This window comes from Macaca nemestrina, chromosome 1 (genome assembly GCF_043159975.1).
Source record: "Macaca nemestrina isolate mMacNem1 chromosome 1, mMacNem.hap1, whole genome shotgun sequence".
In the NCBI taxonomy this organism is placed as follows: domain Eukaryota; kingdom Metazoa; phylum Chordata; class Mammalia; order Primates; family Cercopithecidae; genus Macaca; species Macaca nemestrina.
Window position 1 is genome coordinate 140,141,811 of NC_092125.1, and position 27,793 is coordinate 140,169,603.

A 27,793-nucleotide genomic window follows, 5' to 3' on the forward strand; every position below is an offset into this window, starting at 1 on the left:
GCCGCTTGCAGCCCAGATCACCCCAGCAGGGATGGGCGACAAGACCTGGCTGCCCTTCCCCGTGCTCCTTCTGGCCGCTCTGCCTCCGGTGCTGCTGCCTGGAGCGGCCGGCTTCACACCTTCCCTCGACAGCGACTTCACCTTTACCCTTCCCGCCGGCCAGAAGGAGTGCTTCTATCAGCCCATGCCCCTGAAGGCCTCGCTGGAGATCGAGTACCAAGTAAGTGCGGAGGATAAACCAGCCTCCTTCCTTTAACCCAGCTACACTGCGTTGTCGCCTCTCACCCGTTTAGAAACTTCTGGTGGACGGCCCGGGTGGTGAAGAGGCGAGGGCCGTCCGGGAAGCCGGCCCGCTCTGCGCAGGCGCGCGAGGCGAGGCAAGGCGAGGCTCACGCTGAGGCCGGGGACCCAGAACTTAGGCTGGACCTGGAATTGACAACTACCCCGCCTAATCCCCTTTCCTTCGGTCGGAAAGAGGCCAGAACTGGTGATGTCGCTGGCTTTTCTGTTTCCTAATTCGCCTATCGCTTTTCTTAGCCACTACACGCTCCGATACTGAGAATTTCACAATGCGGAACTGATACACGTTCTCCTTCATCATTGGACGAGGTGATGACACTTGTTTGAATCACCCCCACCCCTTTCACACAATTCAGATGTTACAGATCTTCACTGTCTTTGCTTCAGTTAAGGGTTTTTGAATTATGATCATGTAATTATCACTAAGCCCAATTTTGAAATTTTTTGGAAGAGGCTGTTGCTATATTTAATCATACTTTAAGTTATATATGCATTATTTTCAAAAGATCAAATCGTATATTAAAACTTTATAACCTTTCCTTTCTTTTCATTGAGCATTGTAAGCATTTCCCTCGTGTCATTTTTTTTTGGGGGGGGGGGTTTTTTTTTTTGAGACGGAGTCTCGCTCTGTTGCTCAGGCTAGAGTTGGAGTGCAGTGGCGCAATCTCGGCTCACTGCTGCAACCTCTACCTCCCGGGTTCAAGCGATTCCCCTGCCTCAGCCTCCCGAATGGCTGAGATTACTGACGTGCGTCACCACGCCCAGCTAATTTTTGTATTTTTAGTAGAGACAGCGTTTCACCATGTTGGCCAGGCTGGTCTCGAACTCTCGACCTCAGGAGATCCTCCCGCCTCGGCCTTCCAAAGTGCTGGGATTACAGGCGTGAGCCACCATGCCCAGCATGTTTTCTTTTTAGTATCTGCATAATATTCTTGCTGGGAATTACCTTATTTTATGTAGTCATGCTAGTAGGGGGTAATTTCTTAGAAGAAATCTTGTTCGTTCCACACAGCAAATTTCGATGTTTTCAGGTAGCAGTACAGGAAAGAAAAAAAAAAAAAACAGCATTGATGTGTTTCATTTTTCAGTGTTTTAGAAGTCAATTATCATCAAATGTTAATTTTTTAACTTGATGTAGAGAATTGTTTTTAAATACCAGGTACTGTCACATACAGAGCAAAATTAAAAGTTGTAGAATTTTTTATACGATGAAACTTAAGGATTAAGTTGTATATAGGTACACAAGATAAGCACAGAGAAGAAAATATCTAAAAATCACATAGTGAGCAAAACTGAGGCTAAAACTCAGTGTTTCTTGATTTCCAGTAAAGTTCAAAAGTTCAGCATTTACTGAACAGTTAATACGTGCCAGGAATTGTGCATGGAGGGGGCGGGAGACTAGGGGAAGCGAGGTTGTGGAGGTTGTAGGTAAAAGAGAAAGAAAGAATCCCCCTTCTCAAAGAGCTTAATAAGGGTTACTGGCTCATAAACAGGTAATTTCAATAAAGGATGGCTAAGTACCAGTAGAGGAGGATCACTTCTAAGGGTTTCAGAAGAGGATTCCTGGAGAAAATAAAATTTAATCCAGAAAGATGCTTAATTGAGATGAAAATGCAAGGAACAAGGGACATTTCAGAAAAAGGAACAAAAAGACCCATAGTTCTTAAAATACATAGTGTAAGTGGGGATGGTTAGTGTGTAGTGGACACTACAAGTACTGCGTTTGTATTAGACTTTAAGACATAAAGTCTAGGGTGGGAGTAGCAGAAAAGGACATCAGAGAGGCCAGAGGCTGGGGTCTTGAAGCCTCAATCACAGCCTTGTTTGTCATGCTGTGTAGGTTTTCCTTAATTTTGTGCAAGTCCATTTAAGATTTAAAGAGATCACTGGATGCAGTGTGGAAAATGGATTTAAGGAGAGCAAAATTGGAGTCAAGGAAACCAACTAGAGGGCTAGTGAAATAGTCTAGATAAGAAAACAATTTGTATTAATTAAAAAACTTCAGTATTTACACACATTAGGGAAGATATCTATTTTAACTCCTGTCCTCTTACAGTTAAGAGCACCAGCTCAACCTTAGCCTGGGTTCAAATCTTGAGTCTGCCTACTTAAAACTTATGTGATCTTCTCACTTGTAAAATAGAGATAATAATTGTAACCACATCATAGAGCTGATTTGAAAAACATGAGTTAATAAATGCTCATATTCAATGTAAAGTGGTCTATTAACATATGCTAATAGATCATCCCTGACACATAGTAAATAGTCAGTGAATGTTAGTTTTACATTTATACCTCTATAGTTACGTAGCTGGCTTGGTTTAGCTTTATTCTTTACATCTTTAGTGACTCTTAAAGGTACTGTTCTTTTTTTTTTTTTTTTTTTTTTTTTTTTTTTTTTTTTTGAGACAGAGTCTCCCTCTGCCACCCAGGCTGGAGTGCAGTGGCGCGACCTAAGTCCACTGCAACCTTCATCTCCTGAGTTCAAGTGATTCTGCCGCCTCAGCTTCCCAAGTAGCTGGATTACAGGCATGTGCCACCACACCCAGCTAATTTTTGTATTTTTAGTAGAAGCGGGGTTTCACCATCTTGGCCAGACTGGTCTCAAACTCCTGATCTCAAGTGATCCGCCAGCCTCAGCCTCCAAAGTTCTGGGATTGTAGGTCTGAGCCACCACGTCCGGCTGGGATTATTCCTTTAAAACATTTTCCCTAAACAATTTGTTTTGATTGAGGAAAGAGGTAAAATCACTTAATATATGTAATCCTAGACAGTGTTGGTGAGATGTGTAGGGTAAAGATCATCTTCCACCCTATGTTTGCATTTCCCAACTTGTTTAATTTCCTAGTAACTACATCCTACTAATTTTTGTCTTGAAGTTAGTTTTTAAAATATTATGGAACAGACAATCCAACTTTGTCCTTGGTTACTGTGACATATTGAAAATTTTACTAATTTCTTTTTAGGTTTTAGGAGAATACTTTTTGGATAATTGACTAGCCCCACATTATATTGATAGAGGTTCTTGAAAACTTTAATGCCAATTCATGTATCTTATGAATAAAATAGAGCAAGACCCTGCCTCAAAAATATATATATATGATATATGTACGGTATTTTATATATATATATATTTGTGTGTGTGTGTATAGTCCATGCTGTCATACAATCAAGTATGGGGACAGACATTAATCAAATTATTACACAAATACATGTCAAAGTATTTAATAGGGGGAATGAAGGTAAGTTCATAAGACTGAGTGGGCTCAGTAGGACGACTTCATTTTATCTGGAAATTGAGAGACATCCAGAAGTAGAGTTAATTTCTATAGAATTATCAGGCTTTCACTAGGCATAAGGGAATGAGTGGGACAAGACAATGGGTAAAAAAGAAAAACAACGTGCCAAGATACTAAGGAAAAAGAGAGAAAGATACCTTTGAGGTCCTGAAAGACAGAATACAGAGAGAGAACAGTGGTATAAGTCTACTCTAGAGAAGTCAGTAGCAACAGCAATCAGATCATGCTGGGCTTTTAGGTCCTTGTTAAGGATATGGGTCTTTTTGCAGAGACCAGTAAGAAGCCACTGAAGAGTTATAAGCAGGTTAACTTGATTCGTGTTTTTTAAAAGATCATTTTGGCCGCAAGGTATTGAGCCTCTCTGTACTAGTTTCTATATACTTATAAAATAACAATAGTCACCTGCTCCCCACTACATATTATTATGAATAAATATGCTAATACATGTAAAAGGAATGGTATCGAGCACCTAATAAGCACTCAAAAAATGTTAGCTAGAAAATAAACCCTGAGCCTAGAACAATACCTTTTTAAGGGCATAATAGGCACTAAAAAGTATCTTTGAATGAGTGAACCAGACGTTTACCAAATATGTAAAACTATCTGGGTGGGTTTTTGGGAGAATATAGCTGTATCAATTTTTAAAAATTTTTATTAGTCTTTTCATTTTTGTATAGAGCTAAATTTCAATATTTTCTAGTAAACTGGCCATTTCATCTAATTTTTAAAATTTACTTGCATAATATATCTGATGCCATTTGGAATACCTCCTATTTCCATTTTATCTGCAGGTATACATGTCTAATATTATATGTATATATATGTATATATAAAGTATATGTAAATATAAATATGTATATAAAAAAACAAAAACTCAAAAGCCATATATATATAGGCACAAGGGAGTAAGTGGAACAAGACAATGGATAAAAAAGAAAAACACATGCCAAGATACTAAGGAAAAAGAGAGAAAGATACCTTTGAGGTTCATTTATATATATATGTGTATATATATAAATGACTTTTAAGTATTATGTATATCAATATATATATAAATAGGTGGGTTTTGGGGAGAATATATTTAATAATTTGATATATATATTTGAGTTATATATATATACACACACATATTTATTTATTTATATATACACACACACACACACACACACACACACACTTTTTTTTTTTTTTAAAGAGATAGGGTCTCCAGCAATCCCATTACTGGGTATATACCCAGAGGAATATAAATCATTCTACCATAAAGACACATGCATGCGAATGTTCAGTGCAGCACTGTTCACAATAGCAAAGACATGGAATCAACTAAAAGTCCAGCAATGACAGTTTGGATAAAGAAAATGTGGTACATATACACCATAGAATACTACGCAGCCATAAAAAAGAATGAGATCATGTCTTTTGTGGGAATATGGGTGGAGCTGGAGGCTATTATCCTTAGCAAACTAGTGCAGAAACAGAAAACTAAATACCACGTGTTCTCACAAGTGAGAGCTAAATGATAAGAACTTATGAACACAAAGACGGAAACATGAGACACTGGGGTTTACTTGAGGGAGGGTGGAAGGACAGAGAGGCGCAGAAAAGATAGCTATTGGGTACTGGGCTTTATATCTGGGTGATGAAATACTAGGTTGGTGCAAAAATAATTGTGGTTTTTAACACGTTTACCTAGGTAACCTTCACATGTACCCCCAAGCCTAAAATAAAAGTTAAAAAAAAAAAAAGAGAGAGAGATATGGGGTCTCACTATGTTGCCTAGGCTGAATTTGAACTCGAGCTCAAGTGATACTCCCACTTCAGCCAGCCTCCTGAGTAGCTGGGACTACAGGCACGTGCCACCACACCTGCCTCCTTTATGAATTTTTTTACTTCCAATTTTTTACTTCCAATTATAAAAGTAATATACAACCTCCTTAGAGTAAGTCAAACAATACAAAGATGTAAAAGCAGAAAAAGCCGGGTGCAGTGGCTCACACCTGTAATCCCAGCACTTTGGGAAGCAAAGGTGGGTGGATCACGAGGTCAGGAGCTGGTCTCCAACCTCCAATATGGTGAAACCCTGTCTCTAAAAAAGAAAAAAAACAAATTAGCTGGGCGCAGTGGTGTGCTGTAGTCTCAGCTACTCGGGAGGCTGAGGCAGGAGAATCACTTGAACCGGGAAAGCGGAGGTTGCAGTAAGCCGAGATTGCGCCATTGCACTCCAGCCTGGGTGAAAGAGTGAGACTCCGTCTCAAAAAAAAAAAAAAACAAAAAACTAACTCTATTGAATGCCTGTTGTCATTCTCCTAGATGTGAACTCTTCCACACCTTTTCCCATACTCATAAAATCATACAGGGTTTGATGGGGTGAAACATATATGATTATTTTAATTAAAATGTCATGATCCTTAAAGTCCTTACAAAGTTTTTATCAACAGGTAAATAACCCGAATCAGAGGAAGTCTGTTGGTTCATATAACTGGAAGTCTGAATAGGACAGATTTCAGGCTTAATTTGTTTTTCTCTGGTTCTCATGGCTCTGCTCTCTAGACTTTTCTTAAAGAATTGAATTACTTTTTCTTCACTGACAGATATTTTTCCTAAATACATCAAAACTAGTATTTTATTGTCTTCTGACTTCGATTATAGCTGTTGAAGCTTCCTGTCAGTTTGTTATATATTTGTAGTTCATCTCTATTTTCTCTTGTTGCTTTTTAAATTTTCTGCTTCTGCATTTTCACTGCAGTTTAAGTGCATCATCTATGCTTCTTAATCTCATTTCTCTCTTTGTCTCTTCTATTTTAAGGACAATTTCTTCAGCTCTATCTTCTACTTAATTAGTTTTAAAAATTTATCAATATTATTTTTGATTGGCAAACTATAATTGTATACATTTATGGGGTATATTGTGATGTTTTGATACACATGTACAATATGTAATGATTAAATCAGGCTAATTAATATTGCCTTGCCTATAATTTTTTATGATGAGCTATTTGAAATTTAGTCTCAGTTATTTTGAAATATACATTATTATTGAATATAGTCACCTTCCTGTGCAATAGACCTCAAAACCTATTTCTTCTGTATATCTGGAACTTTGTACTCTGTGATCAACAACTCCCTCCCTATTCCCTCTCTCCCCAAGCCCCCCGCCCCCAGCTTCTGGTAACCATTGTTCTACTCTCCACTTCTAGGAATTCAACTGTATTAGATTCCACATATGAGATAATGCAGTATTTGTCTTTCTGTCACTGACTTATTTCACTTAGTATAATGTCCTCCAGTATTCCATTGTGTATCTATACCACATTTTCTTTATTCATTTGTTAATGAACACTTAGATTGTTTCTATGTCTTGACTATTGTGAATAATGCTTCAGTGAATACAGGAGTGCATATATCTCTTTTACATACTGATTTCAGTTCTTTTGGATGTATACCAGAAGTGAGATTCTAGATGATATGGTAGTTGTATTTGTGGTTTTTTGAGGAACCACCATATTGTTTTCCATAGGGCTGTACTAATTTACATTCCCACCAACAATGTACTAATTTGTTTTTTCTTTTTTGAGATGAGGTCTTGCTGTGTCACCCAGCTGGTCTTAAACTCCTGGGCTCAGGATCCTCCCATCTCAGCCTCCTGAGTAGCTGAGATTACTGGCACGTGCTCACCATGTCTGGCAATAATATACTAATTTACATTCCTTTTCTCCACATCCTTTTCAACACTGTTATCATTCATCTTTTTAACAAAACCCATTCTAACAAGTGTAAAGTAACATCTCATTGTGGTTCATTAATCTTTTTAAGTTATAATCTGTTGACTCTTTTATTGAGTTTATAATTTCAATGACTAGATGTTCTATTTCTCCCTTTTCCCCAGATTACCATAATTAATCCTGACTTTATTCCATTTCCATTTGCAGAAAGTCTGAAATATTTTCCATTAACATTTCATAGAGATATTTCTTTTTTATCTCTGCCTGGTTTTGTTCTTTTCTTATGGTTTTCTTTTGTAGTTTTTTTAAATTAATAGGCTTTCTTTAGAAGAGTTTTAGATGTATAGACTAATTGACAATTGAGCACACATATACCCCCACATTCCCATACAGTTTTCTCTGTTATTAACAACTCACATTAGTGTTGTACATTTGTTAAAATTGAGGGCCATTTTGTTAACATTAACTAAAGTTAAGTCCATAGTTGCATTAAGGTTTGCTCTTTCTATTGTACCGTTCTATGCATTCTGAAAAATGCATAATGTTATGTATTCACCGTTAGTATATTCTGTAGTATCATACAGAATAGTTCCATGGCACTAAAACTCCCCTGTACCCCACCTACGCAAACCCCCTTTCCCAAACACTGAACTCCTGGCAGCCATTGATCTTTTTTACTTATTTCTGTGCTCTCTGTTCTGTTCTCTATTTGTCAGTTCTTTCATCAGTACCATGCTATCTTGATTACTGTAACTGTATACTAAGACTTGAAGTTGGGTAATATCAGTCTTCTGACTTTGTTCTTTAATATTGTCTGGGCTATTCTGGATCTTTTTTCTTTCCAAATAAATTTTAGAATCAGTTTGTCAATATCCACAAAATAGCTTGCTGGGACTCTGATTGGGATTGCATTGAGTCTGTAGATCAAGTTGGGAAGAATTAGCATCTCAACAATATTGAGTCTTCCTGTCCATTGACATGGTATATCTCTTTATTTAGCTCTTCTTTGATTTCTCTTATCAGTGTTTTGTGGTTTGCCTTCTATAGATCTTGTACATATTTTGGTAGATTTGTACCTAATTCTTTTTTTCTTTTTTTTCTTTTAGTGCTAATGTAAATGGTATTGTATTTTTTATTCCCAACTCCAGTTGCTTGTTGCTGGTGTATAGGAAAGCAGCTACTATTGTATGTTAATATTGTTTACTGAGACTTGGCTATAATCACTTATTAGCTCCAGGAGGGGTTTTTTTGGCAGTTCTTTAGGATTTCTACATGGACTATCATGTCATCTGTGAACAAGGACAGTTTTATTTCTTCTTTTCCAATAGGTATGTCTTTCCCTTTCTTGTATCACATTAGCTTGAACTTCCAGTATGGTGTTGAGTAGGAGTAATGAGGGAGTAGCATCTTTGTCTTATTTCTGATTTCAGTGAGAAAGCTTCTAGTTTCTCACCATTAAGTGTGGTCTTAGCTGTAGGATTTTTGTAAATGTTCTTCCTTACGTTGAGGAAGTTCCGTTCTATTCCTAGTTTGCTAAGATTTTTTTTAATATTAAATATCATAGATTGATATTGGATTTTATCAAATGTTTTCCATACGTATGCCATTGCTGTGATCATCTGAGTTTTCTTCCTTAGTCTGTTGATGTGATGAATTACATGAAATAATTCTTGAATGTTGAATCAGGCTTATATACTTGAACAAATCCATCTGGTCATGGTTGAAATTCTTTGTTTACACTGTTGAATTAGCTTTGCTAATATTTTGTTGAAGATTTTTGCCTGGCCATTATTATCCTTTTAATGTCCATAGATAATTAATGATGACCCAGCTTTCATTTCTGATATTAGTGTTCTGTGTCTTTTCTCTTTTTTTCTTGGTTTGCCTGACTAGAGGTTTATTAGTTTTATTGATCTTTTTAAAGAACCATCTTTTTGCTTCATTGATTTTTTTTTTTCTGGGTTGATTTCTTGTTATCAATTTTCTTGATTTCTGCTCTAATGTTTTTCTTCTGGTTATTTTAGGTTTATATTACTGTTCTTTCTCTAGCTTCCTAAGGTGGATGTCTAGATTATTGATTTTAGATCTTTCTTCTTTTCTAATAAGTTCATCCAATGTTATAAATTTCCCTCTAGGCATTGATTTCTCTGTATCCCACAAATTTTTGTTAGGTTGTATTTTCATTTCATTGAAGTTTAAAAAAAAAATTATCTTGAGACTTCTTTGTCCCATGAGTTCTTTATAAATGTGTGGTTTAATCTCCAAATAGTTGGGAATTTTACAGCTATTTTTGTGTTACTGATTTCTACCTTAATTCTACTGTGGTCTGACAGCACAAGTCAAAGTGTGTTTTATGGCCCAGAATGTGGTCTGTGTTGGTGAATGTTACATATGAGCTTGAGAAGAATGTTATTCTTCTGTCATTGGATTGATTAGTTCTCAAGATTCAATTAGACACAGTTGATTGATGGTGCTATTCTGTTCAACTATATCCTTACTGATTTTTTGCCTCCTAGATCTGTCAATTACCGATAGAGGGATGTGGCAGTCTCCAACTATAGTAGTGATCTTCTATTTCTTCTTGTGGCTCCTTCAGTTTTAGCCTCACATATTTTGATACCTTGTTGTTATGTGTATACACATAAGGATTGTTATGTCTTCATGGAAAGTTGACCCATTCATTATAGGTAATGCCCCTCTTTTTTTTTTTTTTTTGAGACGGAGTCTCGCTCTGTCGCACAGGCTGGAGTGCAGTGGTGCCATCTCGGCTCACTGCAACCTCCACCTCCCAGATTCAAGTGATTCTCCTGCCTCAGCCTCCCAAGTAGCTGGGACTACAGGCACATGCTGCAATGCCCAGGTAATTTTTTTTGTATTTTTAGCAGAGACGGGGTTTCACCATGTTAGCCAGGATGGTCTTGATCCCCTGACCTCGTGATCTGCCCGCCTCAGCCTCCCAAAGTGCTGGGATTACAGGCGTGAGCCACCATGCCCGGCCAGTAATGCCCCTCTTTATCCCTGAAGATTTTCCTTATTCTGAAGTTGTCTTTCTCTGACATTAATATAGCTACTCCAGATTTCTTTTGATTAGTGTTAACATGGTATATCTTTCTCCATCCATTTACTTTAAATCTATCTGTGTCTTTATATTTCAAGTTGGTTTCTTGTGGACAGGCTATGGTTAATCTTGTATTTTCATCCACTCTGGCAGTTCTTTTAATTGGCATATTTAGACCATTCACAATATACTTATTGATATTGTTGGGTTAATATTGCCATGTTTATAACTCCTTTCTATTCATTGTACTTGTTCTTTTTTTTACATCTTCCCTCCCTTTTCTGCCTTCTTGGTTTTTACTGAACATTTTATATAATTCTACTTTCTTTCTTCTCAACATATCAATTATATTTCTTTTTAAAATGTTTGTGGTTGAAATGAAATTTATCCCTGGGATGCAAGGATGGTTCAGCATTCTCAAATCAATCAGTAGAATGATATGATACATCATATCAACAGAATGAAGGACAAAAACCATATTATTTCAATTGATGCTGAAAAAATATTTGATAATATTCAACATATCTTCATAATAAAAACCCTCAAAAAACTGGGTATAGAAGAAACATACCTCAACATAACAAAACCCTTAGACAACAGACCTACAGCTAGTATCTTCTGAATGGGGAAAAGCCTTTCCTCTGAGATCTGGAACACAACAAAGATGCCCATTTTTACCACTGTTATTGAACATAGTACTGGAAGTCCTAGCTAGAGCAATCAGATAAGAGAAACAAATAAAGGGCATCCAATTTGGAAAACAAGTCAAATTATCCTTCTTTGCAAATGATACATCTTATATTTGGAAAAATCTAAAGACTCCATAAAAAAGCTATTAGAACTGATAAATATAGTGAAGTTGCAAGATATAAAATCAACATACAAAAGTCAATAGCATTTCTATATGCCAACAGCAATCTGAAAAGGACATTTAAAAAGTAACCCCATTTACAGTAGCCACAAGTAAAATTAAATACCTAAGAATTAACTGAAAAAATGAAAGATCTCTACAATGAAAACTATAAAACATTGATGAAAGAAATTGAAAAGGACACCAAAAATGGAAAGATATTCCATGTTTATGTATTGGAAAAATCAATATTGTTAAAATGTCCATACTACCCAAAGCAATCTGCAGATTCTATGCAAGAATACCTTTGGCATTCTTCCCAGAAATAGAAAAAACAATTTAAAAATGTATATGGAACCACAAAAGACCCAGAATAACCCCAAAATATCCTAAGCAAAACAAAACAAAACTGGAGGAATCACATGACCTAACTTCAAATTATACTACGAAGATATAGTAACCAAAATGGCATGGTGCTTGCATAAAAACAGACACACAGACCAATGTAACAGAATAGAGAACCTAGAAACAAACCTATACACTTACAGTGAACTCATTTTTGACAGAGGTGCCAAGAACATACACTGAGGAAAAGACAGTCTCTTCAATAAATGGTCCTGGGAAAACTGGATATCCATATGCAGGAGAATCAAACTAGCCCTCTATCTCTCACCATATACAAAAATCAAATTAAAATGGATTAAAGACTTAAATCTAAGACCTCAAACTATGAAACTACTACGAGAAAACATCAGAACTCTCCAGGACAGTGGTCTGGGCAAAGATTTCTTGAGTAATACCTCACAAGCACAGGCAATAGAAGCAAAAATGGACCAATGAGATCACATCAAGCTAAAAAGCTTCTGCTCAGCAAAGGAAACAGTTAACAATGGGAAGAGCCAACCCAAGAATGGGAGAAAATATTTGCAAACTACCCATCTGACACGGGATAAATAACGAGACTATATAAGGAGCTTAAACAACTATACAGGAAAAAATAATCTAATTTTAAAATGGGCAAAAGATTTGAATAGACATTTCTCAAAAGAAGACATACAAATAGCAAACAGGCATACGAAAAGGTGCTCAACATCATTGATCATCAGAGAAATACAAATCAAAGCGATAATGAGATCATCTCACCCCAGTTAAAAGGGGTTATATCCAAAAGACAGGTAATAACAAATGCAAGAATGTGGAGAAGAGGGAACCCTTATACACTGTTGGTGGGAATGTAGATTAGTATAACCACTATGGAGCACAGTTTGGAGGTTCCTTGAAAAACTAAAAATACAGCTACCATATAGGCCAGCAATCCCAATGCTGGGCGTATACCCAAAAGAAAGAAAATCAGTATATCAAAGAGATACCTGCACTTCCATGTTTGTTGAAGCACTGTTCACAATAGCCAAAATGTGGAAGCAACCTAAAGTGTCCATCAACAGATGAATGGATAAAGAAAATAGGGTGCTTGTACACAATGGAGTACTATTCAGCCTTAAAGAAGAATGAGATCTTGTCATTTGCTGCAACATGGATGGAACTGGAGGTCATTATGCTAAGTGAAATAAGCCAGGCACAGAAAGACAAATATCACATGTTCTCACTTATTTGTGGGAGCTAAAAATGAAAGCAATTGAACTTACAGAGATAGAGAGTAGAAGGATGGTTACCAAAGGCTGGGAAGAGTAGTGGGAGGCTGGGGGGTGGAGGGGGAGGTGGAGATGGTTATTGGGTACAAAAAGAACAAAAATGAGTAAGACCTACTATTTGATAGCACAACAGGTGACTATAGTCAATAATAACTTGTTCTTTTTAAAATATTTTTGCTTTGTAAGGCACTTTTGTTGTAGCATAAATGTACATTTTAAAATAACTAAGAGTATAATTGGATTATTTGTAACACAAAGGATAAATGCTTGAGGGGATGGATACCCAATTTTACATGATATGGTTAATATGCATTGCTTGCCTATATCAAAACATCTCATGTACCCCATAAATATGTACACCTACTATTTACCCACACAAATTAAAATTTTAAAAAAATTTGCCCTAGATTTGTAATATACATTTACAACTAATGTAAGTCCACTTTCATGGATAGTACAGGTACATTATAACTGAGTTTTCCGAGTTCCTCTCTGCCATCCTTTATAGTTGTCATTCATTTCACTTATCCACATGTTGTAATCACTGAATACATTGTTGCTATTATTACTTTGAACAATAATCTATTTATTAGATTAAGAAAGATGAAAGATTTTATTTTTTCTTCATTTATTCCTTTCCTGATGCTCTCCTTTCTTATGTAGAACCATTAGTTATCTATTGATAAAAAACTAATCAACCACAAAATTTACTGGCTTAAAACATTTACTAGCTTTAGTTTCTGCCGGTCAGGAAAATCTGGTCACTGCTTAACTGGGTCTTCTACTCTGGATCTCTCACAGGACTGCGGTCATCTTAGGCTCAGTTGGGAAGGATCCAAACTCACTCATGGTTGTTGACAGGATTCAATTCCTTACTAGTTGTTGGACTTAGGCTTCAGTTCCCTACAAGCTGTTGGCCAGAGGCCTTCCTTGTTTCTTGCCACATGAGCCTCTCTGTAAAGCGTCTTACAACATGGAGGTTTTGCTTCATCAGAGCGAGTAAGAGGGCAAGAGAAAGTGCCAGCAAGAGAGAACAAGCTAGCAAGACGGAAGTTATAATCTTTAGCAACCTGATTATGAAAGGGACATCCCATCACTTTTGCCATGTTGTATTTATTACACAAGTGTATGAATACCAGAAAGGCAGGGATCATTGAGAGCCATGTCAGAAGCTACCCATCAAACCCATGCCTAATGGGGCTATATCCTGTGTGAATCGTGTGTGTCCTAGGTTGAGGATATGACCCTCCAGAAAGGTTTTGCATTTCCTCCTCCCAGGCATTCCACGATAGAGGACTACATTTTATATTGTTCTCTGATTGAGTCTGTGAACACGTGGGTAGTGAAACTGAACTACAAAATTGCTTGATGTGTAAGCTTATAGATGAATTATCTGGTGAGCTTATATTATTTTTTCACATATGACTTGAGGCCAAGACAGACAAGCTTTCTTGTGATCTCTGTGTACTGGTGGACTTTTTAAAAATTTTAACCCTTTTACTGATGGTATGACCCCTCAAAGATCCTAGCTTTATGCATAGTTCTTAGTTCCTGCTCCTTACATAATTCAGCCCCAAAGCTTCATGACCTGTCCTCATGGGGATATTAAATCTCAAGCTTCCAGGTAACTGACAAGTTAACCCCCTTCACAGACTACCACTTACCACTCTAGTTTTCATGTCTTTTTTTTTTTCTTTGCTCTCACCATGTAGTTGCAAAGATTGTTTTAAAAATATAATCCAGCATTTCCAGGGGGTTTTATACTGGGAGGGCTTTTTGGTTATCTGTATATTGCCAAATTGGATGTCCTTCTATTTAATGTTTAAGCATCCATTTGTCAGCATCAAAATTAACGTGTATGTTTTCTTTTAACCAAACTTTTAACAGTTTTACTATTATCCCCATCATGTTCCATTGAAATAAACTGGAATTTTTGTTTCAGATTATGGCTTTTTTTTTTTTGAGATGGAGTCTCGCTCTGTGGTACAGGCTAGAGTGCAGTGGCATGATCTTGGCTCACTGCAACCTCCGCCTTCCGGGCTCAAGCGATTCTCCTGCCTCAGCCTCCCAGGTACCTGAGATTACAGGCACAGATCACCACGTCCAGCTAATTTTTTAATTTTTTTTTTAGTAGAGACAGGGTTTCACCATGTTGCCCAGGCTGGTCTTGAACCACTGACCTCAAGTGATCCGCCCACCTCAGCCTCCCAAAGTGCTAGGACTACAGGAGTAAGCCACCGTGCCTGGCCCAGATTGTGGCATTTTTAATATTTATTTTGTATTTTAAAAGTATATTTTATGGCCAGGCACAGTGGCTCACACCTGTAATCCCAGCACTTTGGGAGGCTGAGGTGGGTGGATCACTTGACGTCAGGAGTTCTGAGAACAGCCTGGCCAACATGGTGAAACCCCGTCTCTACAAAATACAAAAATAGCCGGGTATGGTGGCACATGCCTGTAATCCCAGCTACTCAGGAAGCTGAGGCAGGAGAATCATTTGAACACAAGAGCCAGAGGTTACAACAAGCTGAGATAGCACCACTGTACTCCAGCCTGGGCATCGAGACTCTGTCTCAAAAAAAAAGAAGTATATTTTATGATTTTTTAATTAAGCTTCCATAGTCTTAAAAATCATTTTTAACAATTTCATTAAGCCTGACAGCTACTACCAATAACTGCTTTTTAACTGTTTTACTAAAATATTTTCTTAGCTTTGTTACATTGCTTGTTTTCTGATTTAATAGATTTTGTTTGTTTGTTTGTTTGTTTTTGGAGGGTATCCTTGAGTAATTCTTTGAGAATGTTTTGAGTCCTTGGATATCTGAAAATAGCTTTATTTATTTATTTTAAAATTTTTAGAGATGGGGTTTCACTGTATTGCTCAGGCTGGAGTGCAGTGACTATTCACAGGCACTTTCATAGTACACACTACAGACTTTTAACTCCTAGCCTCAAGTGATCCTCCCACCTCAGTCTCCCAAGTAAGTAGCTGAGATTACCAGTGCATGCTACCACACCTGGCAAATAGCTTTATTTTTGCTTTGACTTCAGTAAATATCTTTTTACTTGGGAACATTGACTACATGGCTCCATTATTTTTTTCCATCTAATGTTATATATAAGAATTCTGATGCTAATCCCAATTAGATGCAGTTCTCTACTACTTCTGCTACTTCTGATAGAAGGTTGTACTTTTTAAATCCTTTGGAAAACTCAGTATCTTATAGTCTTTTTTCATTTATCCTGCTTCACATCTATTAGATCCTGTCTAAAGATTTTTATGGATTTTCATCTTTTGAAACAGGAATTTTTCTTCTTTGTGGGTTTTTTTTTGTTTGACGTGGAATCTCACTTATTCTTTTGCCCAGGCTAAAGTACAGTGGCATGATCTCTGCTCACTGCAACCTCCGCCTCCTGGGTTCAAGCAGTTCTCTTGCCTCAGCTTCCCAAGTTGCTGGGGTTACAGGCATGTGCCACCATGCCTGGCTCATTTTTTTATTTTTAGTAGAGATGGGGTTTTGCTGTGTTGGCCAGGCTGATCTCAAACTCCTGACCTCAAATGATCCACCCACCTCGGCCTTCCAGTGCTGGGATTAGACATGAGCCACCACACCCAGCCTATAGATTTTAATTGTTACATGTCTTCTTCATTTCACTGGGATTTAAAGAAGAAAATTATGTATATTTAGCCAGCCATTTGAAACCAGTTCTGTTGAACAATAAGAGCACAGGAGTAGGTAATCTTTTATATCGTCACATTAAAGCCACCAAGAAAAATAAAATGAAATGTTAAGAAAGAGTAGCCATTGAGTTAGGTATTTTTTTTTGTTTTTCTTTTTTTTTCTTAAGAGGCTGTACTGTACAGTGTTCCAAATAGATTCTTTTTAAAATTTTAACAAACACTATAAATAAAGAGAAAACGTAGGGAAGGAGGAAGACGGGAAGACAAGTTTGCAGACAGATCTACAGGGAAAACACTGAGACACTTTAATTTGTGTAGGATGATAAAAAGATGTATTTATTAAATATTTGCATCTGTGACACAAAAGCAAAATATGGATAATAACATTGTTAGGACTGGTACCCTTGGAGTTATAAAAATGGTGAACAGAATTTTCATCCATTTTATCATCTATGTTGGATGTGCCACATATGTGTCCATAAAAGTACCTACAAGTTTATGCCAAGTGAATCCTACAAAAAGATGCTTAGATCCCAGAGAATGTCTCGTAAGTGCCAAAGAGGATAGGTGTGCAATCTGTAGTAATACAAGAGACAGTGTGAGAGAACTTGACAGGAGGATACAGAGGACACTTCAAAGGACTTGACCTATTTATACAGGAGGTTGCAATTTTTTGAATTGCAAAATGAGACCTTGGCAACGACCTTGAGCAGTAGTATATAACTGCCACATGCTTAGTGTTCCAATAATGGAACACAAGGCATAAATGTGTTAAATTGGCTCTTAAAGAATGAGTACAATTGGATGAGTATTTAGGAGAATGGAACAGAAATAGAGGCAACACAGCATACTTATTAAAAATTATTCTAGAGGCAGATTGCTGAGTTCGAATTTTGACCATGTCACTTATTTGCTGTATCACTTTATTTTTTACTTATTTTTTTTTAATGTGGCCTAGATGAATTAATGCTGTGTCACTTTGGAAAAATGACTTCTCTGTGCCTCAGGAACAAAATGAGAATAATAGAACCTACCTTTTAGAGTTGTTATAAGGAATAAATTAATCCACATAAAGCATTTAAGACAATTTATGGCATCAACTATAATTGTTAGTTGCCATGATTATCATCATCATCTTCATAGAAGGACATTTTGGAATTATAAATGGACAGATTGTATTCACTGACTAGTACATGAACCAACCTGCTTCGAATACACAATTCATACTGAGTCCACACCGTGGTGGTCTTGAATTCCAGGTTAAGAAATAGTTAATTATTCTTTTATTGAAGAGGAAACAAAGTTATATACAATGTCCTAAATTGCCTAAGTCTTTTTTTTTTTTGGAGCGGGGGGGGACCGAGTCTCACTGTCGCCCAGACTGCAGTGCAGTGGCACGATCTCGGCTCACTGCAACCTCCACCTCCTGGGTTCAAGCGATTCTCCCGCCTCAGCCTTCTGAGTAGCTGGAATTTTTATATTTTTAGTAGAGACAGGGTTTCACCATGTTGGTCAGGCTGGTCTCGAACTCCTGACCTCATGATCCGCCCACCTCAGCCTCCCAAAGTGCTGAGATTACAGGTGTTAGCCACTGTGCCCTGCCAATTGCCTAAGTTTTAACTAAAAGGCCCAGGGCATTTGAACTTCCCTTTGTGTTTCTGTCCATTCTACAGGGATTCTGAATGAAGCCACTATTTCAGGAAGATTTATTTCAGTAATATCTGTAAGGCCTAAATTTAGGTGATGGTGAGAGAAACGGGTAAGGAAAGGACAAGTTCCAAAAATGAATGGAATTGAACTAGATGATCCTTCAGTTCTTTTCTAGCCCAGACATCACTGATGACTTTCTTACCTCTCTAGGTTAGAAAATCTTTACATAATATGATGTACTGTATATAGTTTTTTATTTCCAGAATTTGTAATATGTTTTTCTCATGTATGTTTTTCTACAGGTTTTAGATGGAGCAGGATTAGATATTGATTTCCATCTTGCCTCTCCAGAAGGTAAAACCTTAGTTTTTGAACAAAGAAAATCAGATGGAGTTCACACGTAAGTAATCTCTTTTAGTTCAGTTTCATTGCTGAATAATACCAGTGGGCTATCTGCAGGGCATGGAAAGTTAGCATATTTGATACTACATATCAATATTAGATAATTCCATATGATTTTAAACAGTTCGTGATAGTGGGCCATCTGATAAACCAAAACATTTTCCATTAACCTTTCTATTTTTGTTTAAGCGTTTTCTTTTGATCCAGGCTAAATTTTTTCTGTGCTTTGGTTAGTAAATTAGTATTCCCCTGGTATTGCATTCAATCTATTGTGGCATTTTAAACCTGCCTTCTGGCCAGCACAAGCTTTCTATTTTAACTTAAAGCTACTGTTCCAGGTATATGTCTTACAGTTTCTTGAGCTGCTGGCTATATACCATTTCTGTTCATAGTTTCTTTCTTAAAACAACAGTACAGTATATTTTTGTGTGTATGTAAATTTTTTTTTTTGACTCAGACCTCATTCATTTTAGATAATCAGAAGGCCTGAGGCCAGGCGCTGTGGCTCACACCTGTAATCCCAGCACTTTGGGAGGCCGAGGCAGACGGATCACAAGGTCAGGAGTTCGAGACCATCCTGGCTATGATGAAACCCCATCTCTACTAAAAATACAAAAAAACTTAGCCAGGCATGGTGGCGGGCACCTGTAGTCCCAGCTATTTGGGAGACTGAGGCAGGAGAATGGCGTGAACCCAGGAGGCGGAGCTTGTAGTGAGCCCAGATCGTGCCACTGCACTCCAGCCTGGGCAACAAAGCGAGACTATGTCTCAAAAAAGAAAAAGCCCGAAAGCAAAAGAAAATACTTGTTTTAACTCTTTGAGTTCAGAATTAAGCAAAAGACCATATATTCTTCTGACACCTCACTTCCCTCTTTTCATATCTCACTGGTATTTTTCCCAGTTTCATTCTATTATCTTACTATAACATTTTCTTAAGTCAATATTGTTAATGTGTTAAACTGTGAATCTGTAGGAAGAACAAATATGGAGTATCTAGTATTTGCTCTAAACAAGGGTTGGCATGTTATATGCTTCTAAATTAATCTTTCCAACCCACTATGAGATACAGTCTTTGACTCAAGATTCCCATTTTATAGACAAGGAGGCCCAGAGAAGTCAAATAAGTCTGCAGGGATACACATGCAGGGTGGAGACAAGATGGACCAAAACTCTTGCTTTCTACCATATGCTTAGAACATCCCTGGCACATAACACTATTGTAAGAACTAGCTATTAAAATTATTGGTCTTTGTTAACCAAAGTGCCTGATACATAATTGATACTCAGTAAACACTGAATACATGTATGAATGGATGAGAGGAAAAAAGTCTCAGTAATTTTTTAAGATACTCATTTAAAATACATTTTTAAATGGCATTTTACCTATGCAGAGCTCAGAAAAATATTTGCATAAGCTATTACTAAATACGATAGAAATAGTAATTGTAAAAGTCAGTTTATATTGATATGCTTGGAATTAACTGTTTTCTCTTTGATAGATATATAAGAACTAAAAATGGGCCCGGCACAGTGGCTCACGCCTATAATCCCAGCGCTTGGTGAGGCCCAGGTGGGTGGATCATGAGGTCAAGAGATTGAGACCATCCTGGCCAATCTGGTGAAACCCCGTCTCTACTAAAAACACAAAAATTAGCTGGTCATGGTGGCGCACACCTGTAGTCCCAGCTACTTGGGAGGCTGAGGTAGAACTGCTTGAACCCCGGAAGCAGAGGTTGCAGTGAGTCGAGATCACACCACTGTACTGCAGCCTGGCGACAGAGACTCCATCTCAAAAAAAAAAAAAACCAAAAAACTAAAAATATAGTTCAAGTTTCAGAATTTTTAAAATGTTCAAAATTTATATCAATCTTTATTTCTCCCCAATTATTTGCTCCCTTTTTGAGATAATAAAATTCACTGTTAGAAAAATAAGTATCTTACTGCTTCCTTGTGTTGAATTACCTCTCATTAAATAATTGGGAGAAAAGAATTGAGTTTATAATAGTTCACATTTATTGCATTCTTTTGATGTGCCAGGCCAGTGTTCTCAGCACTTTTCATGTACTAATTTTTTTTATTCTTAACCACAATCCTGAGGTAAATACCATTTTACCGATGGGGAAACTGAGGCATAGAACAATTAAGTTGCTGAAGGTTACACAGCTAATAAACAGCAAAGCCAGGATCTACATTCAGGCAGTCCAACTCACTCTTAATCATTACACCAGATTTACAAATCTATTTTTTTTTTTTTTAGATGGAGCCTCGCTCTGTCACCCAGGCTGGAGTGCAGTGGCGCGATCTCGGCTCACTGCAAGCTCTGCCTCCTGGGTTCATGCCATTCTCCTGCCTCTGCCTCCCAAGTAGCTGGGACTATAGGTACCCGCCACCATGCCCGGCTAATTTTTTGTATTTTTAGTAGAGACAGGGTTTCACCGTGTTAGCCCAGTTGGTCTTGATCTCCTGACCACGTGGTCCACCTGCCTCGGCCTTCCAAAGTGCTAGGATTACAGGTGTGAGCCACTGCACCCAGCCTACAAATCTGTTTTTCAAACATTAAACAAAGCTTTTATCTGTAGCTATATTAATTTTGTAAGAGCAGCAAAAATCTCAGTATGTCACTGGTTTTTCTTAGTCTTTTTTTCTTTTAAATGTAATTTCTTTTTTTAAAGACAAGGTCTCACTCTGTTGCCCAGGCCAGAGTGTAATGGTGTGACCATAGCTTACTGCAGCCTAAACTATTGGGCTCAACCAAGCCTCCTGAGTAGCTAGGACTACAGGTGTGAACCTGGCTAATGTTTTAATTTTTTGTAAAGACAAGGTCTCACTTTTGCCCAGGCTAATCTCGAACCCCTGGCCTACAGTAATCCTCCTGCCTCAGACTCCCAAAGTGTGTGATTATAGGTATGAGCCACTGTACCTGGCCCTACTTTTAACTTTTGCTAATATGGGAAACTAATTGTAAGTAGGGTACTGGTCATTCAGATATTATTGATTTTTTTTTTTCAGCACTAGGCATAACTAATGATGGGCTGAATTACCCTTATAGAATTAATAAAATATAAACTAGTTTTATTTAATTCTCAAAGCATTTAGGATTAAACATAAACATCTACAAGGGAACCAGTGATAGTCAATAAGCAAAATCAGTAAGAGGCCTGGAAGAAAACATGTAGGATAATCCATCACTGCTTTTGAAAACAAAACTCAGTTTAGATTAATCTCAATTGAAGGGTAGGTTGGCAGTCATATCTGCATATGAATTGAACTCATGATAAAATACTTTTAATAGTGTATAAATATTAAAGTTTATTATGAGTTATGTATACAGGTTTTTAATTCTATCCTTTTCCAAAAATGAGGTCACTAACCATAATTTACTAAGTAAATGCCAAGCATGTCTAAGTTGTACTCGAACGTATATATTTTCAGGTTGCTTCATTCCCAAGAAATTATAAATTATCTTTCAATACTAAGGAAATTCATGAGTAAGCTGTCCAATTATTATAAACTATGTTATTTCTTTGTTTTTGTTTTGTTGAATTTTTTGTTTTTATTTTTTTGAGACAGAGTCTCCCTCTGTTGCCCAGGCTGGAGTGCAGTGGCGCAATCTCAGCTCACTGCAACCTCTGCCCCTCCAGGTTTAAGCAATTCTGTGCCTCAGCCTCCGGAGTAGCTGGGATTACAGGCGCATGCCACCACACCCGGGTAATTTTTTTGTATTTTTATTAGAGACAGGGTTTCACCATCTTGGCCAGGCTGGTCTTGAACTCCTGACCTCGTGATCCATCCACTTCGGCCTCCCAAAGTGCTGGGATTACAGGCATGAGCCACCGCACCTCTTGAGACAGGACCTTGCTCTGTTGCCCAGGCTGGAGTGCAGTGGCATGATCATGCCTCACTGCATCCTCAACCTTCCGGGCTCAAGCAATCCTCCCGCCTCAGCATCCCCAGTAGCTAGTTCTACAGATGCCAGCCACAATGCCCTAATGTTTGTATTTTTTTTGTAGAGACAGGATTTTGCCATGTTATCCAGGCTGGTCTCAAACTCCTGAGCGAAAGTGATCTACCAGCCTTGCCCTACCAAAATGCTGGGATTACAGGCGTGAGGAACCACACTCAGCCTGTTAGTTCTTTCTTTTACCTTCTTTTACCTTTAGTTGCTTTTCATCACAAACAGAAGTACAAGTAACTAAAAACATGTACTTTTTTTTATACAGTGTAGAGACTGAAGTTGGTGATTACATGTTCTGCTTTGACAATACATTCAGCACCATTTCTGAGAAGGTGATTTTCTTTGAATTAATCCTGGATAATATGGGAGAACAGGCACAAGAACAAGAAGATTGGAAGAAATATATTACTGGCACAGATATGTTGGATATGAAACTGGAAGACATCCTGGTCAGTATGGTCTTCTAATAAAATAAAAAGTATTAACATCCAGAGCCCTTAGTATGGTAATGGTTACTGAACTAAGCATTTTATCTGCATTATCCAGGAAAATCTGTTTCTAATATTTTATTTTTGCCATAAATACTTTGACCTCCATTTCAAGTATCAGCTTAATTTTACTTTGTATTCATATAGCCCTTTTATAGTTTTCAAATAACTTATCTTCTAGGACCCTATTATAAAAATAGCTTTTTTCAGATGTGCAACTAAGACTGCATCTTGGTAAGTTTGTTTTATAAATGTGCAGTTAGAATTTTTAAAATTATAAATAGATTATGCTTCTGATTATACAGAAGGCACATGAAAAATAAAATGTTTTCTAATTTCACAACTATTTTGTGGTATTAAAACATTGGGTGTTTTACTGAATACTAAATTGGTCAGATTAACATACAAAGAAGGAAATATAAACACATGCATCATGTAATAGGTAAATACCTAAAGTTGTATCTGTTGGGTTTTCAAAAAGGAAATCATTTGCCAGGCATGGTAGCAGGTACCTGTAATCCCAGCTACTCAGAAGGTTAGGGGGAGGATCATTTGAGCCCAGTTTGAGGCTGCAGTGAACCATGGTCACAGGTATAAATAGATACTACACTCCAGCCTGGGCTATTATATAGCAAGACCCCATCTCTAAAAATTTAGTAATTTGGCCAGGCGCAGTCTCAGGTTGCAGTGAGCTGAGATTGTGCTTGGGTGAACTCCGTCCCCCCGACAAAAAAAAAAACAAAACCTTAAGTCATTTCCTTTGGTTGTGTGAGGGCTAAGAAACAGATAATGTATGTAAAACTCCTGATGCTATGCCACTCAGAGTTTCATGTTACCTATTTTCAATTCACAGTAGCTTTGTTCCCTTGTTAAATAACTACTTATAAACAGTATAAATATGTCAGGAGAATTATTACATAACCTTACAGAGAATCTCTAATATAATATAAATAGTACCTGCCCCTCAATTGTGCAGCCATCTATCTTAAAATTGTGTTTGGATAAAAAACATAAAGCATATTTTGAAAAAAAATATTTTTGAGACAGGGCCTCACTCACTCTGTTGCCCAGGCTGGAGTGCAGTGGCACCATTATGGCTCATTGCAATCTCAACCTCCTGGACTCAAGTGATCCCCCACCTCAGCCTCCCAAGTAGCTGGGACCACAGGTGGTGCTACCATGCCCGTCTTTTTGTAGAGGCAGAGTCTCTCCGTGTTGTCCAGCCTAGTCTTGAACTCCTGGGCTAAAGGGGTCCTCCTGCCCTAGTCTCCCAAAGTTCCAGGATTACAAGGCATGAGTCACTGCACCCAGCCTCATTTTTTAATTAAAATTTCTGAGCATTCTTTAATAAAAAAATTATTTTATTTATCTCCAGGAATCCATCAACAGCATCAAGTCCAGACTAAGCAAAAGTGGGCACATACAAACCCTGCTTAGAGCATTTGAAGCTCGTGATCGAAACATACAAGAAAGCAACTTTGATAGAGTCAATTTCTGGTCTATGGTTAATTTAGTGGTCATGGTGGTGGTGTCAGCCATTCAAGTTTATATGCTGAAGAGTCTATTTGAAGATAAGAGGAAAAGTAGAACTTAAAACTCCAAACTAGAGTACTTAACATTGAAAAATGAGGCATAAGAATGCAATAAACTGTTACAGTCAAGACCATTAATGGTCTTCTCCAAAATATTTTGAGATATAAGTGTGAAACAGGTATAATTTTAATGTGAAAATTAAGTCTTCACTTTCTGTGCAAGTAATCCTGCTGATCCAGTTGTACTTAAGTGTGTAACAGGAATATTTTGCAGAATATAGGTTTAACTGAATGAAGCCATATTAATAACTGCATTTTCCTAACTTTGAAAAATTTTGCAAATGTCTTAGGTGACTTAAATAAATGAGTATTGGGCCTAATTGCAACACCAGTCTGTTTTTAACAGGTTCTCTTACCCAGAACTTTTTTTGTAAATGTGGCAGTTACAATTAACTGTGGAAGTTTTCAGTTTTAAGTTATAAATCACCTGAGAATTACCTAATTATGGATTGAATAAATCTTTAGACTACAAAAGCCCAACTTTTCTCTATTTACATATGCATCTCTCCTACAATGTAAATAGAATGATAGCTTTGAAATACAATTAGGCTTTTGAGATTTTTATAACCAAATATATTTCAGTGTAACATATTAGCAGAAAGTATTAGTCTTTGTACTTAGCTTACGTTCCCAAAAGCTGACATTTTCACGATTCTTAAAAACACAAAGTTATATTTATTAAAATTAGGACATGTTTTCTCTTTGAAATGAAGAATATAGTTTAAAAGCTTCCTCCTCTATAGGGACACATTCTCTCTAACCCTTAACTAAAATGCAGGATTTAAAAATTAAATGTGAGGTAAAGTAAGTTTATTTTTAATATTATCTGTCAACAGTTAATATCTGTCAACAATTAATAATCATGTTATGTTAATTTTAACATTGCTGACTTGGGTAATTCATTATTACCAGCAGTTGTGAAGGAAATATTGCTAAAATGATCTGGGCCTACCATAAATAAATAGCTCCTTTTCTGAGTTCTAAGAATTATCAGAGACAAGAAAGAATTTAGAAAAACTTGAGGACACCGAATCCAAAATAAAATTCACTTAAGTAGAACTATAAATAAATATCTAGAATCTGATTGGCTCATCATGACATCCTACTCATAAATCAAAGGAGATTTCCAGTTAACTGGAAGAAATTATTTGGCTGTAGGTTTTTATTTTCAACAAGAATTCTGGTTTGAATTATCGTTTGTAAGCAGGTACATTTTATAAAATGTAAGCCCTACTGTAAGATTTAGCACTGGGTGTACATATTTATTAAAAATTTTTATTGTAACTTTTATAAAATGGCCTTTCTGAACACTTTATTTATTGACGTTGAAGTAAGGATTGGAAACATAGACTCCCAAGTTTTAAACACCTAAATGTGAATAATCCATATATACAATAAAGTCTCTGCCATCTAGTTTTTTGAAGTCTATGGGGATCTTACTCAAGTACTAATAATTTAACTTCATCATGAATGAACTATAATTTTTAAGTTATGCCCACTTATAACATTGTTTATGACTACATTGTGAGTTAGAAACAATCAAACAAAATTTGGGGTATAGAACCCCTCAACAGGTTAGTAATGCTGGAATTGTTGATAAGCAATAATGATAACCAGAGACAGTGATTTCATTTGCACTCAGAGTAGTATAAAAGGAGATACATTTCCCTCCTTAGGCCCCTGGGAGAAGAGCAGCTTAGATTTCCCTACATGCAAGCTTTTTAAAAATGAGGTAAATGCCATATATGATCAATTACCTTAATTGGCCAAGAAAATGCTTCAAGTGTCTAGCGGTATCCTCTGCAACACCTGCAGAACAAAGGTCAATAAGATCCTTGCCTATGAATAGCCCTGCCTTTTGCCCTTTCTGTTAAATTTGTAATAAGAAGCAAATTTACAGTACCATAACTAATAAAGCAGGGTACATATATAAACTACTGCATCTTTTCTATAAAACTGTGATTAAGAATTCTACCTCTCCTGTATGGCTGTTACTGTACTGTACTCTCTGACTCCTTACCTAACAATGAATTTGTTACATAATCTTCTACATATATGATTTGTGCCACTGATCTCAAACCTATGATTCAGTAACTTCTTACTATATAAAAATGATAATGGCTTTATTTGGAAAAGAATTTAGGAATATTTAGGACAATTACTTTTACAGACAAAGTAAAAAGACTGAGATATTTAAGAGGCATAACCAAAAAAGCAAAATTTGTAAACAGAGTAAAAATTTTTAATATTTCTAGACATACTGTTTATCTGCTTCATATGCTTTTTTTAATTTCACTATTCCATTTCTAAATTAAAGTTATGCTAAACTGAGTAAGCTGTTTATCACTTAACCGCTCATTTTGTCTTTTTCAATATACAAATTTTTAAAATACTACAATATTTAACTAAGGCCCAACCGATTTCCATAGTGTAAGCAGTTACCATGTTCACCTCACACTAAGGCCTAGAGTTTGCTCTGATATGCGTTTGGATGATTAATGTTGTGCTGTTCTTTCATGTGAATGTCAAGACATGGAGGGTGTTTGTAATTTTATGGTAAAATTAATCCTTCTTAAACATAATGGTGTCTTAAAATTGACAAAAAGTGAGCACTTACAATTGTATGTCTCCTCAAATGAAAATTCTTTATCTGAAATTTTAAAAGAAATTGATTCAGCATGTAAGGATTTTTCATCTGAAGTATAATAATGCACAATCAGTGTTGCTCAAACTGCTTTATACTTGTAAACAGCCATCTTAAATAAGCAATGTATTGTGAGTATTGATCTGTATATAATAAAAATTATCAAAGAAAATGACCAGTCATTTGTAAATGCTGTCTACTCCTGAAAGCCTTCCTTCATCTCAATCTTAGTTAATAATGTGCTCTCTCCTCCTGTTTTGAAACCTCATAGCTCTCTACACCTCTTATTGTACATCACTCTACTTTGCATTGGAGTTCTGTTTCTGTATGTACTTATTCACCTGCCTAAACATGCATTGTTCCTAAAAGGTACAATTTTTGCTCCAACTATATGAAAGGAAAGATAATCAGTTTTTAAAGTTTGGACCCAGGGAACTTACCCTGCTAAATAAGCACCCAGGGAACTTAACCTGCTCCTCTACCTAACCCCAGAAATTGA

At 36.8% G+C, this 27,793-nt stretch overlaps 1 protein-coding gene across 1 annotated transcript; it reads left to right on the forward strand.

Moving 5' to 3' along the window:
* The first annotated feature begins 31 nt into the window (after positions 1 to 31).
* On the forward strand, positions 32 to 27,466 carry LOC105485401 (transmembrane p24 trafficking protein 5). Its single transcript, XM_011747739.2, has 4 exons — positions 32 to 220; positions 18,516 to 18,613; positions 22,836 to 23,019; positions 24,434 to 27,466. The coding sequence occupies exons 1-4, from the start codon at positions 32 to 34 to the stop codon at positions 24,650 to 24,652; spliced, it is 690 nt and encodes a 229-aa protein (XP_011746041.2). The 3' UTR covers positions 24,653 to 27,466.
* The last annotated feature ends 327 nt before the right edge of the window (positions 27,467 to 27,793 follow it).